The sequence below is a fragment of the Schistocerca americana genome, chromosome 8 (genome assembly GCF_021461395.2).
Source record: "Schistocerca americana isolate TAMUIC-IGC-003095 chromosome 8, iqSchAmer2.1, whole genome shotgun sequence".
Classification (NCBI taxonomy): domain Eukaryota; kingdom Metazoa; phylum Arthropoda; class Insecta; order Orthoptera; family Acrididae; genus Schistocerca; species Schistocerca americana.
The window spans coordinates 192,953,552-192,969,133 of record NC_060126.1 but is presented as its reverse complement, the minus strand read 5'-3'; the positions used below and the strand labels follow the sequence as shown (position 1 = coordinate 192,969,133).

The 15,582-nt window shown below is 40.5% G+C and overlaps 1 protein-coding gene across 1 annotated transcript in view; it reads left to right on the top strand.

The window, feature by feature from the left end:
* Nucleotides 1–15,582, top strand: part of LOC124544808 (transcription termination factor 2) — a 317,601-nt gene that overhangs the window by 143,729 nt on the left and 158,290 nt on the right. Inside the window, exon 9 of the mRNA XM_047123494.1 lies at nucleotides 7,853–7,991. Within this exon, the coding sequence (XP_046979450.1) occupies nucleotides 7,853–7,991 (139 nt within the window). The remainder of the gene's footprint in view (nucleotides 1–7,852; nucleotides 7,992–15,582) is intronic.

Genomic DNA, 15,582 nt, shown 5'->3' with positions numbered 1-15,582 from the left:
TGTTGTCTGTGGCTTGTGAATAGCTAGCCACACGAGTGGATTTCTGCGATGGCCAAAAGCCGCAGGTCGTTTCTGCAGGTATCTGTAATGGATCGGGCTTGCCAATCGAAAGCATTCGGTTCCCATTAATGTGCAGGTCCTGTTGGTTCTAGTTTCACCGATCTGCCAGCGGGCTGGTTCTGTTTGTGTGTGGTGTAATGCAATGGATTTTTGTGGTTTCTCTGTAGACTCAGGACTGTAGTGCTCCTCAGTAGGCCAGACCCCATGGGTGATGTATTTCAGGAATTGAGACTAATTCACCACAAGTACGTCGTGCAGTGTGACGTTTTATAGACTTTTATTTGTTCTAGTACATTTTGGCACTTCAAAAATAATTTATATGTTAGAATGTATGGATGATAAGTAGAAGAATATTGCATCAGTTGCTGGTGTTTTGTACACTATGTACTCATATATTTCTCAAAAGAAGAATCACACAATACCTCTAAAATAGATATAACACAGTAGGTAATAACCGACAATAACGAACATAGTAGAACCAACATTTTATTGGTGGTCACCTACAGTGTTAGTTTTCACAATTATTCGCTTCCTTATACACTTCTTTCAAGAAGCCTACTTTTTTCTGAGGTTATTTCTGAAAACAGTCAAGGTATTTCAAATCTGTCTTGCGACTCCAGGGAAATGTGTGTTTCTGTCATCAGATGTGTTTCATTTTTTCGAAATAAAATAACATCGGTAGCCTTAATGAAACACGCATACCATTTGGCTTGCTTTCTCCATCTAAAAACAGTTCATTACAAAAGACGTTGATGTTAGTACTTAAGGTATTTGCTCACATCAGGGAACACCACCTGTTTGCAAGTTTTTTTTTTTTAGATATTTCCTCATTTGCACTATCGTTTTTTGTATTGCAGCTGCAAAGACAGATTGTCAACTTACATCTTACCTTACCCTTAAGATTTCAGAATTTGTTAGGGAAAGATCCTAAAACGTGTCTGGGAATCAGGGAATTTCACTTGAGGAAACTTGTGGCAACCCTGATAATTTCTCAAGAGAGTTGACCTGAGTAGCATAGATTAGGCTTTCGACATGACCCCACACACAGAAATCCATGGATTTTAAATCAGGAGATCTTGAAGAAAATGGCACAGGCCCACCTCTATATGTCTGATGTTGACCATACGTTCAAGTTAGAAGCAGGCACAGGCACACTCATAAACGAAAATGTGCTGGAGCACCATGATGCACAAACTATATGTTCAAGTGTTGGTTCAGTGGGATATCATTATGTGCTTCTGGTAGTACAGTCCACAGAAACTAAATGTACTGCTGTCCGGTTAGTCTCTGTGGTAGGAAGTGTGGTCCAGTTACGCGATCTCCAAGCAGTCCTGCCCAGATGTTCAATGAATAATGCTGCTGGTGTCATGATACATGTGTTGCATTAGGATTGATGTCAGCCCAAATGTGGCAGTAGTGGTAGTTAAAAATAATGTCACGGGTAAATCCGGCTTTATCTGTGAATGGAATACTGCTTACAAACGGGACTCAGGGTACACCGTTGTTGCATCCATTGGCAGAAATTCTCTGTAGGAGGGAAGTCTGCATTGTTGAGGGCTTGCACGAGCTGGAGATGATATGGATAGAATACTTGCCAGTGTAAAATCTGCCACACACAGCTATGACTCAGGACATGCTCTTGGGTAGTAGGAATCCTCCTTGTTGAACTACTGAGACATTTGTGTACAATGCGTAACACCCCTTCCTCAACATGGGGCATTATGGATCTGGGTCAGTCTTCTTGTACACGATGTGTGAAACTCCCTGTTTCTCTAAGGTACTGATGTAAACTGCTAAATGGACACCTGTCCTGGTGCCTGCGGAGAGGCAAAGCTTCTTTATACAATCATGCAGCGTCGAGGGCCCTGCCATTTGCTTCGCCATACATGAAGTGCATGTCAGGGTACTCTTCATTCGTGTAACCTCGGTCCATGGCTGCTTCATGTTTGTAATTGTTTGTGAGGCCGGTGCAGCACATTGTGCGGAGGGGAATGGGAAGTAGTTGTGCATGTATAAACTAACAGATAGTTGATACCAAGCCTAGAGATACCAGTGTAAATACTGCGGTACCCAGAGGTGTGTACAGTTGGTTCCCAACTTGAATTAATGTGATACCTCAGCGGTGGTTGATTTACGGTCCCTTTTTTTATTGAAGCATGTTAGCTACTTTTGGCCTGTGCTTTTCATGTATTAATTAGTGACCATCACTTCTGAAACACCCTGTATATATTCACCAAAAATATTTCAAATATTTAGAAATCTGCTACAGATATTGATATATAAATGAAGAACAAAAATATGTGGAGTATTCAGCTTTCAAACATGGAACAGCTTTCAAACATGGAACAACTGTGACATTAGCCACTGAGCCACCATTTTGTCTCAGGATATTGTGCAGTAAAACTCACTTAAAATACCTCGAAAATGCCTTGCAAACTTTGACAGTCATTTTTTCAGAAATTGAATATCTAAAGATAAGCCAAGACAAGTATTCTCTTATTTTGATCCCCCCTCTACTGAGCCCATTTTCTGGGAAATCTGGTTATGGCACTTGCCATGTTCTCCTAGTGACTAAAATGCTTTTCAGAATGCATGCAGGATGACATGGAGGTCATCTGTTCTAGATACTTTATTCTATTTGAGCCCAGAATATGTTCTAAGATTATACAACAAATTGATGTTAAGGATATTGGATGGTAGTTTTGTGGGTCACTTCTACTACCCTTCTTGTAAATCTGTACTCTCTTCTAACTACTGAGCATGGTTTGTAGTTTGAGAGATTTCCTGTAGATTATTGGTAGAAACGGATTAACTCGGCCACAAATTCGGCAGAGAACCCAATACAGGTACCGTTGGACCTGGAACTTGGTTCAGTTTTACCTGTTTCAGTGGTTTCTCAATACCTCTGACACAAATACTTATTTCACTCATCTTTTCAATGGTGCAAGGATTAAATTGGTGCAGTTGTGGGTTTTCCTTTGTTAAGGAACATTTGAAAATGAGGTTAAGCATTTCAGCTTTTGCATTCCTGCCCTAAATTTTAGTTCCTGTGGAATTTGGACATTAACATAGATGCCACTAACAGCCCTTGCATACGGCCAAAATTTCTTTGGGTTTTGTGTAGAATCATTTGACAATACTCTACTATGGTAATCACTAAAGGCTTCACATATTGATCTCTTGACAGCCAAATGCATTTGCTTAAGCACCTCTCTATCTCTATCTCACCTATTATGCAGTAGTCTCTGTTTCTTTAGTAGTTTCTTTACAGTGACTCTATACCATGGAAGGTCTCTTCGATTATGAACGGTTGTACCGGGTACATGTCTGTGCAGTGCATGGTCAACAGTTCTTTTAAACTTGAGCCATAGTTCCTCTACTTGCCCTGCCCTGTGCTGAAAGTTTCAAATTCCTTTATGAGACCTGACACTACTGCTTTTTTATCTAGTGTACTGAGCACATATATCTTTTTACTTGTTTTAGTTGTCTTTCATACTGGTACCAGTTTTGATGTCTCAGAGGATGTTTTGTTACCCCTCAACTAACAAAACCTTATTTTTTCCAATTAATTGTTGGATGATTAAAGTCTCCCCCAATGATTACAGTATGACCGGGGAACTCGCATACAAGTGAATTGGAGGTTTTGTCTAAAGTTTTCCATTACATCAGGAGATGGGACTGGTGGGCAGGAGAAGGATCCAATTACCATTTTATGCTCACACCTGGTACTCAGTCTTGCCCAATCAATCTCGCATGCAGCTTCAGTTTCCATCTCTGAGGATTTGAGTTTATTGTCTACTGCAACAAATATACAACCTCCATTTCCCATTACTAGCAACAGGAAAAAGTCGTTTTATTTCATGGTCAGATTTGATATTTTTTTCCAAATTTGATGTTATTTTGCTAATTTTGATGTTTTTTTGTCAAGTTCGGTGCTATTTTTTGCCAAATCCATTGTAATTTTGACACCAAATTCGTGTCTTTTGCAAATTTCTTAGTTACTTTGATAGCCGACTTCAGTGTCCCCCCCCCCCCCCTCTCTCTCCCCACCCCCTCTCCCCCTCCCTTTTTCAGTATTATTTTTTTCCCAGGTTGAATGTTATTTTTCTCAAGTATTGGTAGTATATTTTTTGCTAAATTCAGTGATTTGGTGTATATTTTACTAATTTTGATGTTACTTTTTTCTACTTTTCCATGTTATTTTTTTCCACCACCAGTGCTTTTTTTCCAATTTTAATATGTTTTTCTGAATTAAATTTTTTGATGAAATTTGGTTGATTTTTTACAAATTTCAGTGTTTATTTTTTGCCAGTCCAGTGTTATTTCCCAAATTCAGTGCTGTGTGGTTTTTTTTTTTTTCACTAAAAACTTGGCTATTTTTTGCCAATTTTGGTGTTATTCTTTGGCAATCTTGGTGTTATTCTGTAGCAAATTCACTCCTGTATTTTGGCAAATTCTGTGTGGTTCTGTCCCAAATTCAGTGAGATATCTTGCCAAAGTTGCTGAGATTTTGTTGAATTTTTTAAAATTCCCTTATTTAATTTTTTTAATGCCGGACTCAGTCATTTTTTCCAAATTTGGTAATTATTTTGCCAAATATGTTTCTTTAGCAAATTTTACTGCCTTTTTGTGAAGTTTGGTATGTTTTTACCAAATTCCATGCAGTTATACTTACTTACGTCTTTTTATTTGCGAAAGGGACAGATTTTACTATATTTCATTAAAAAATCACTGATTTTGATTTGTTTTGCAAAAACTGCTGATTTCATGTTATTTTTTGCATTGTCATTCAACTTTTCCTCCAAAATGTCACTGCCATCAGTTTCTGGTTACAAACACCTATTGATATCTAATATTATGTGAGGTTCACTGCATTTCAGGAATGCTTCAAACTCTGGCACTTCGTTGTGAATTCTGTAGCAGTTAACTACTAATACTCTTGTCTGCGGGGAGAGGGATGGGTATTCTTTTGGATCGTACACTTTTACTTTTCGGTCTCTTACAATTGTTGTTATCTGGACTGAATGGAGAGTTACCTACCATTCCATAAATAGGAAAAGAGAAAGGAAAGCCTTGAGTGCACCCCACACACAGCTAGCTACCTGGATAGCACCCTCTGATGTGTAGTGCGCACCTGATCTATTTACAGGAACCCTACTGTTGTCATCCCTATGGCACAAGTGTGGGAATTCCCAGGCTAGCTAGTCATACGAGGGCAGTTCAATAAGTAATGCAACACATTTTTTTTCTCGGCCAATTTTGGTTGAAAAAACCGGAAATTTCTTGTGGAATATTTTCAAACATTCCCGCTTCGTCTCGTATAGTTTCATTGACTTCCGACAGGTGGCACCGCTGTACGGAGCTGTTAAAATGGCGTCTGTAACGGATGTGCGTTGCAAACAACGGGCAGTGATCGAGTTTCTTTTGGCGGAAAACCAGGGCATCTCAGATATTCATAGGCGCTTGCAGAATGTCTACGGTGATCTGGCAGTGGACAAAAGCACGGTGAGTCGTTGGGCAAAGCGTGTGTCATCATCGCCGCAAGGACAAGCAAGACTGTCTGATCTCCCGCGTGCGGGCTGGCCGTGCACAGCTGTGACTCCTGCAATGGCGGAGCGTGCGAACACACTCGTTCGAGATGATCGACGGATCACCATCAAACAACTCAGTGCTCAACTTGACATCTCTGTTGGTAGTGCTGTCACAATTGTTCACTAGTTGGGATATTCAAAGGTTTGTTCCCACTGGGTCCCTCGTTGTCTAACCGAACACCATAAAGAGCAAAGGAGAACCATCTGTGCGGAATTGCTTGCTCGTCATGTGGCTGAGGGTGACAATTTCTTGTCAAAGATTGTTACAGGCGATGAAACATGGGTTCATCACTTCGAACCTGAAACAAAACGGCAATCAATGGAGTGGCGCCACACCCACTCCCCTACCAAGAAAAAGTTTAAAGCCATACCCTCAGCCGGTAAAGTCATGGTTACAGTCTTCTGGGACGCTGAAGGGGTTATTCTGTTCGATGTCCTTCCCCATGGTCAAACGATCAACTCTGAAGTGTATTGTGCTACTCTTCAGAAATTGAAGAAACGACTTCAGCGTGTTCGTAGGCACAAAAATCTGAACGAACTTCTCCTTCTTCATGACAACGCAAGACCTCACACAAGTCTTCGCACCCGAGAGGAGTTCACAAAACTTCAGTGGACTGTTCTTCCTCATGCACCCTACAGCCCCGATCTCGCACCTTCGGATTTCCATATGTTTGGCCCAATGAAGGACGCAATCCGTGGGAGGCACTACGCGGTTGATGAAGAAGTTATTGATGCAGTACGACGTTGGCTCCGACATCGACCAGTGGAATGGTACCGTGCAGGCATACAGGCCCTCATTTCAAGGTGGCGTAAGGCCGTAGCATTGAATGGAGATTACGTTGAAAAATAGTGTTGTGTAGCTAAAAGATTGGGGAATAACCTGGTGTATTTCAATGCTGAATAAAACAACCCCTGTTTCAGAAAAAAAATGTGTTGCATTACTTATTGAACTGCCCTCGTAGAACCTTCAAAGTCTCTGGTTTAGTCCTTCCACTTGACTCAGAACCAGGCAGCCATGATCAGTCCTGGGAACAATACTTGAGAATTTTGGTAGTAATTGAGGGTACAATGACAGGTGTGGACTGTGTGAACATTACCAGGGATCAGCTACTTTCCATCATTTTCAATATGGTGGTGTCTTCTCCCAGCAGGATAGTCAATGTCACAAAGCCAGAATCGTGCTATAGTGATTAGAGGAGCTTGATAAGGAACTCGCACTGCTGTCTTGGTTACAAAATTTACCTGATCAGAATTCTCTGGAACATGATTGGGATGCTACTGGGCACCAGCTCTTTGCCTCCAAGAAACATTCAGCCTGTAATTTTCAGGAATTACGTGACCTTTGCATAAACACCTGGAACCGTAGAACTCTGTGTGCGTACCAAGGATCTATTACACCCATATCAGGAATGTTTGCTGCTGTATTGCTTTCAAATGTGGAGCAATATGCTGTTAAGCAGGTGTTAGAAATGTTTTAGCTCGTCGGTGTATATGACTGTAACCAAAGAGCTACTCAAAGTTGCACTTTGATTGATTCTCATGTAAACTGTGGCTTCTGTGTTTCCATTATAGTTATAACTTTTTACAACCTTAGGATGCCCTGTCTGTAGTTGATAATAATCGAATCTGCTACTGGAGTTACTGTTTCATAGCCGTTCGCTTTTGCAACTGTGCTACCTAAAATATATTTGTGCCTGTTCATGTGGATAATCAAAAGCAGCTATGATTTACACGTTTGTATGACACACTTTTTATTGAAAATTATAACCTTACTGTTATTAATGCATGATAAATCAGCTCAAACCTGCTTGGATACATTCTGAGGATGTATTAAATTCTATGGCCCATGATCTCCAGACTGTGACTTTGTGTTGAAGTGCTGCTAAAGTGGAACAGTGAACAGAAAGTTTGAATACCTAGTCAAACAAGGAGAATGTTGGTAACTAATAATCTCTGTATAAAACATGAACAGTTTACTTGATCTTCCCACTATATTAGGAGCTAAATGTAGAGTCATTTGTTGTAAATATTATTTGCTCTTCTTTACTGTTGCCAGAAAAATCTAAAAGATATTCTGTCCTATACAAACATATTATTACTGTTTCTAGATCTGTGGGCCAGTTAATGTTCTTATTTTACGTGTTCAAAGAATCTAAAACAGTGACAGATTATTGGAGGGAAACCTCTTTTCTGTGTTGCAGGGGAAAATGGTGGCACGTTGGTTGTGTGTCCTGCCAGTTTAGTGAACCAGTGGGAAAGTGAAATAAAATCAAAATGCAAGAGTGATATTCTTAAAGTTGTAGTGCATCATGGATCTTCACGGGAAAAGAGTGCTAGAAGGTAAGTTAATGTGCTATGTTGTCGTAGTTGACCTGAATGTATATCATCTGCAATAGTGAGCGACTGCTCCCATGTCTGCATCTGTCAAGAATATTTTTGAAGTTCCGTTTTGCCACATGCTATAATCCTGTGTATAGCACTACATCCACTATTTTTTGTCATCAGTTGCAGTCAGAAGTTTTACAACTGTCAACTATATTTGTCTCTTGAAACCTTCAATAGTATAGATACACACAGACTTTCTTAACAATGTCTGTGAAGTATTAGAAAATAAAAGTAAAAAATACTTTAAAACAAGTAACAATATTACAAAAAGGAAAGTTGCTACTCACCTTACAGTGGAGATGCTGAGTCGCAGAGAGACATAACATAAAACACTGTCACAAATAAAGCTTTTGGCCACTACTGGCAAAAACTTTATTTGTGCCAGTCTTTTTGTTGTGCCTGTCTGTGGCTCAGCATCTCTGCTATATGGTAAGAAGCAACTCTCCTTTTCATAATATTGTTACAGTCCATCCTGGATTTTCCATTGTTTTATTTAAAACAAATAAATAGTTGGATACCAGTTTGTAGTCAATTCAAACATTAATAGAAGCTAACATCTGCACTAGCTTCAGTAACCGAAGTTTCACGTGACACATGGGAGAGGGTGAAGAGATGGATAAAATCTTAATTTACAAGCCTGAAATCTTTCTCAACACTGCAAGTAAGGCACACCAAAGAACACAGAACAAGAGGAAAAACAATAAATAGATATTAGTAGCAGATGAGAAAAATGGTGAATTTATTAGAAGCTGAGGATACAGCCTAAAGTTAAAAATAAGGAAGAGAGACACTTGGAGTAGACGCATTAGTGATGGATGGTGATAGCTGGGGTGGTGGTAAGAAAAAGCTAAGAAATTTGAAGAAAATATAGGAGCAGCAAGTGTGGAAGGGATAACAGTTCTTCATATTGTCTTAAACTATACGTACAGCTATAGAGCTATTGGACTATTATTTGGGGGCTTACAACTTGGCTTCTCATAGTGGGCAATTTACATGGACTGCACCTGCTAATTACCCAACTGTCAGCACATCGACAAATAATGATGCTTAGATATCCACAAAATGAAAGTAATTAAGAACAGAATAAGAAACTTGCTCTGTAATATTTGACCATAAAACAGCATGAAAGTCATAAGCCAATAACTATAATAACCTAACCACGTGGAGAGTTTAATTCTTATTCCTTCAGATATTCTAAGACTGTCTCATGAATTAATATGAAATTTGTTGATAGTTCATTAAATTCTTATGACTTTTTACTTTCTTTTTGATTGTGGAATTGCTACATCCAAGTGGCACTATGATTCCTTAAAGACTATCTTTCCTGGTTTTCTGTGTCAGGCTGCAGTCTGACTAACTGACCCACCAACTCTGATTGTGTACTGGAAGCTGTCACTAATCAAATGGCTGCATGCTAGTGAAACAACCCTATAGAAAAACTTGTGCCTGTGTTGTATAAGGGGCAATAAAAAAAGTTTCTGTGCGAATGCATTACAGTTCAGGATTGGTATGCCAATTGGGCAAAATTGGTGTGAGAATTGAGGCAATTATCCCACCAGCGCACCAGGTTGGAGATAACGAGTTAGCAAACACCGTGTCGTCCTGTGTGAAGAAGTCCATAACTGCATGCTGCACATGGCTCATCCAACAAGAATCATTGACCCTTCAAGGCCTTTTTTAAGGGACCAAATGCTTGATAACTACCTGTACAGCGGGTGCTCATGGGTCCAACTCAATTTGGTGTAAGTTCTGCATTATGACATTTGTGGTATGGGGGACATACGGTGTCGTGAAGCAATGTAGAATGAGCACATGGTTCATCCAACAAGAATCATTGACCCTTCAAGGCCTTTTTTAAGGGACCAAATGCTTGATAACTACCTGTACAGCAGGTGCTCATGGGCCCAACTCGATTTGGTGTAAGTTCTGCATTATGACATTTGTGGTATGGGGACATATGGTGTCATGAAGCAATGTAGAATGTGGTGTATTGTTCTACAACGGTTGAAAGACATGATGTCCCATACAGATTTTTCATTCTCCAATGAATGTCCACCAGCTTTTCCTTTGGCCCTCAAGAAAAGATTGGTGGCATGGTGGTCTTGTTTGGATGAATTTGGTAATAAAATTCTCATAGTGTGGGTTTGGCTTTTTAGACACCTTTAGCCATGAGATTGGGGTGCCTCAAGGCGCTGTGCTGAGCGTCATTATCATACTATAGCCCTTAACTGCATTATAGCCTGTCTCCAAAAGCCAGGCGTCTATGGCTCCGTTTTCATCTACGACTTTGTAACCTAATGCAGTTCTCCACGGACTTATCTCCTTGAGTGGCATCTTCAGCGATGTCTCAATTGTCTTTACTTGTGAACACTGACCATGGCTTTCGGTTTTCCACTGACAAGACTGTTTATATGAATTTCTGGTGGCATAATGGGTTTCCTCCACCATCTTTAAATCTTGGGCCTGTTGCTCTTGCATTCGCCAAAACTACAAAATTCCTGAAGCTCATGCTTGAAAGAAAACTTTCTTGGTCCTCCCATGTGTCTTACCTGGCTGCCTGCTTTACCCGGTCCGTCAGTGTTCTTTGTATCCTAAGCGGTGCTTTCTGGGGAGTGAATCGGTCCACTCTCCTCTGTCGATCTCTTGTCCGTTCGTAACTAGACTACGGGTGTTTCGTTTATTCATCTGCACGTCCATTCGTCTTACGCCGTCTTAACTCACTCCACCATCGTAGAATACTTTAGTTCACTGGCACCTTTTACAGTAGCCTGGTTGAAGATCTCTATGCAGAAACTTAAGAATTACCATTGTCATATCAACATGGTGATGCCAGCGGATACACATGCCACTTTTCGTGCCGGATCACCCGTCCTATGCCCTCATTTTCAATGACTCCCTTGTCTGCCAGTATGGGGCGTGCCCTTTTCTCTGTTACCTCCCAGAGTTCACTTTCAGCTACTGCTCTGGCTTCAGATTCCAGATGGTTGTGAAACCTTCAGCATCTTGGCTTTATGAGGCGTCCCATGTTTGTGTTGTACTTATTTCGGTTTCCAAAGAAACTACTCTGGGTTCAATCTGTCGCTGTTTCTTGATCTTTGCATGCAACTTAGCGCTAGCACCTTCATGTACACTGGTGGCTCCAAGACTGATCGTGGTGTCGGGTGTGCATTGTTCATTGACACCAATCATTTTTGGTATCGGCTTTTAGAAGACTTCAATACTTACAGCAGAGCTCTTTGCCCTCTATCAGGCCACCCAGCACATCCAGTGACACAGGCTTTTTAATTGTCACGTACTCCGTATCTCTAAGTGCCCTTCGAGCTTCTGTGTGCTGTACACAGTCCAGCCCTTAGTGCGGCAAGTCTGAGAAAGTTTCCACTTGGTCACTGTTGAGAGAGCCGCTGTGATGTACGTGTGGGTTTCTGGTCGTGTCGATCTGGTGAGAAATGAGGCTGCTGATGCTGCTGCCAAGGGTACAGTCCTTCAACCTTGTCTTTCTAACTCTTCCATTCCTTTGGATGGTCTCTGTGTTGCTGTCTGTCAGCAGATGGTGTCACTTTGGCATCACCACTGGTCTTCTCTTTGTGGGAACAAGCTCCAGGAAATTAAACCTCCCCAGTGGCATGGCTGAACTCTCTGGACCTCACCATGAGGAGATCAGTTTAGCTGCATTGCGTATTGGGCACTGCCTTTTTAGCCATTGTCGTTTGCTAAGTTTTGATCCCCACCGCTTTGTGCTCATTATTGTCAACCTTTGACGGTTTACCATTTCCTGACCAAATACCCCCCTTTTTTTTTTAACTGCTCATGTTCCAGCATATGTTTGTTGTCTATGTTATTGGCCGTTTTAGCGAACGATGTGCAGGCTGCCCACCATGTTTTACTTTTTGTCCATAATAACAATATGGCAAAGGACATTTAATCTTTGGGTGGGGATCTCCACTGTCTCTGCAGCATATTTTGTGTATCTTTCTCCAAGAGAAAGTCCTTGTTTTTAGCTGCCCTTCCTTCTGTCAATTGGGCTTAACATATAGTCACTTTTAACTTATTTTTCTTATTAGTGATGTGATGTAAGTTCTTAGTGATCCCATCTCAGAGGTACACCACAACCTCCAATTCATACTCAAATCCTTAGGTCCATTGCAGTGCTGTCCTTCCAAACCCATCTCCCATTCACCCCAATTACTGCCAGCACACCCACATGCTATGTGCTTCCCAAAATCCATAAACCTAACAATCCTTGATATCACTTTGGGCTAGTTACTGTGCTCTCCTTGAAAGAATTTACAGTTTTTGTCAGTTTACGTCTCCAACCAACTGCCTGTATCCTCGGCTCCCAAATTGAAGATATGAACCATTTCCTTCACTAACTCTCAACCATCTCCAGCACAGTACTCATCACTGCTGATCCCGCCTCCCTATACACCAAAATCCACCATGCCAATGACCTTGCTGCTCTCGAACACTACCTCTCTCAGTGTGCTTCTGACTCGAAACCCAGCACCTCATTCCTTATACAGCTTATCGATTGCATCTCACACATAATCTTGGGATGGATGAACTTAGGTATAACAACACAGTACACAACTGTAGCACGCTCCATTGAATCCTGTAACGTCTTCAATCTTATCATGACATTACAGATTGGGGGGCAGTGTAGTGATGCAAGGGGCACCAAAGTTGTTATAAAAGCTGTAAATTACTCAATGGACAGTATTTTCCAGTACAGGTATTTCATTCATTCCATACAAGTGTTGATTCATGAAGTCATTGTTCAGACACGAGTTGACTGTAATCTGAATCCATTTTAGCAAATTAATAAGTTCTCTCAGATGATAAAATTTTCCAGAATGAGATTTTCATTCTGCAGCGGAGTGTGCGCTGATATGAAACTTCCTGGCAGATTAAAACTGTGTGCCCGACCGAGACTCGAACTCGGGACCTTTGCCTTTCGCGGGCAAGTGCTCTACCATCTGAGCTACCGAAGCACGACTCACGCCTGGTACTCACAGCACTTGCCCACGAAAGGCAAAGGTCCCGAGTTCGAGTCTCGGTCGGGCACACAGTTTTAATCTGCCAGGAAGTTTCATATCAGCGCACACTCCGCTGCAGAGTGAAAATCTCATTCTGGAAACAATACCCAGGCTGTGGCTAAGCCATGTCTCCGCAGTATCCTTTCTTTCAGGAGTGCTAGTTCTGCAAGGTTCGCAGGAGAGCTTCTGTAAAGTTTGGGAGGTAGGAGACGAGATACTGGCAGAAGTAAAGCTGTGAGTACCGGACGTGAGTCGTGCTTCGGTAGCTCAGATGGTAGAGCACTTGCCCGCGAAAGGCAAAGGTCTGGAGTTCGAGTCTCGATAAAATTTTATTGATTATGAAATATAACTTCTTGAGGTTTATTCAGAATCAGGAATGTTTAATTAGTAATTACATGCCATAATTTATTTGTTTAATATAAAGGAGTTTAAAATTTTTATGCATAAAAAAAGTGTGAATTTATGTGCGGCTTTTACTCTGAGACGAGTTATCACTTAGAGTGCTAAAAGTGCGTGTATCCAGTTCACTGACCTATGTGGTGAATTTTATTTTGTGATCTTGACCAGAATGGAGAGTAAATCCAGTTTCGTTTAAACTTTATGTGAGATAGACACATCATGTTATTACGAAAGAGTCGTTTAGCCCATTAGGGAAAACTGAAACCTGCATGCTCGATTTGAAATACGGTACATGCCAGTGCGTGATCGTGCTGACCAGCAAATCACGTATAATAGTTGCAAATGCATTTGAACTTAATGCATGAATTTGGAAATTAATTTTTTGAGACAAGTGCTGATTTTGACAAAAAATGAACGGATAGTTTATTCAAAATATCTGTCCAGTTTTAATTGAGACACATATCACCTTATTGATCATGTTGCCTAGCAACACTGTAAAGCAGCTTAAGTAATTCATTAGAATGATTTACAACATAGTAAGGCCCATTACACACACAAAATGTTATACTCTCAAGTGGTCAGCAAACTTTGTGTAAGGGTGTTTTTCTTTCCATAAATGCCTATAAACTGGCAGTTTCAAAAGTTAAATTATTAACTGTTTTGTAACTCCATTGACTATCCTACGCTACTATGGAACTTGTTGTATCGTGTCTCTTCACAAGAGGTCTCAAGAAGCTGGGATAAGCAAGAAGAAGAAAAAGATTAAAGAAGAGGCATCGGTATATTTGGCGCCTCAACTTGGGGCCCGAAAAGGATATACTAACAAATTCAGGCCCAAGGCACGAACTTCGACCCATTGGAAAGGATAAGTACTCACGGCTAACGTGAGATACTCACAGTAGGATAGACATAGTACAAAAGAACAGTTCTATTGTTGGTGAAAGTATATTTTGAGTTGAGATTGATATTTTAACTGTGTATAAAGATATTAGGAAAAATGTACACCCGAACAAGGAGAGCGCGAGATAATCCAACTCGGTGTTTGAAAGTGACAGGTGAGGGGAGTGAAAGTGGATATAATCATCATGAGGAGGTAACTAGGGAACCAATTATGGACCAGCAATCACTTTCAATAGAAAGTACCTTCTTAATTGCTCCAAGAATGACCGTACCATGTGTTTGGGGTCTAGATTTTATGTGTAATGCTGGAGCAGTCATCAGTTTAAAAGAAGGATCATGTACCTTGGACACTGAAGGCGATGTTTTGACAGTCTCTATGATAAAGGGCAAATTAGTCCCGGATCAGTATTGCATGAAGTTAATGGTTGGCTATATTGGTATTGACTGTAATTTAGTTGGTGATATTTTCTATTTTGAATATACTGGAAAAGAAATAAGTCAAGTTACACTTCAGGAGAAGATCTCTGAATTTGAATACCTATCTGCAAATCAACGAGAAGATTTATATTGCTTGTTAAGTAATTATCTGCCCGTATTTAGCAAACGCCTTGGAATAATCAAAGGTTTTGAATGCGACATTAAGATGTATCCACAGGAATCTTTTTGTTGCACTTCCTGTTCTGTTCCTTGGTCAAAGAGAGAGGCAGTCAAGAAAGAAATTAACAAAATGTTAGAGTGAGGCATTATAGAGCCCCCTCATTTTGAATATTGTAGCCCTTTTTTGGTGGTCCTCAGAGTGAATGGTGATGTCAGATTAGTTCTAGATGCCAGAGAGATAAAAAAGATAATCGCACCGGTACAGACAAGACCTGAGAATTTGGACGAGTTAATTCAGCTATTCTGTGGTGCCTGCTTCCTGACATCCTTTGATAAGAGAAATTCATACTGGCAAACGAAAATCTCTATTGAATCTCAAAAGTATACTGCTTTTATTTTTATGGGCAGAAGTTACCAATTCACTGGACTAAATATTAGTGGAGGTGTATTTATATTGGCACTAGATACTGTACTTGAACGCGATAGAGTTATCTTGTATGTGGATGACTTACTCATCACTACCGAAACATAGGAGGAGCATCTCGATCTGCTTGAAAAAGTATTTGTGAAATTCTTCGAGTATGGAGTAACAGTAAATTTAATGAAATCTAGATTCG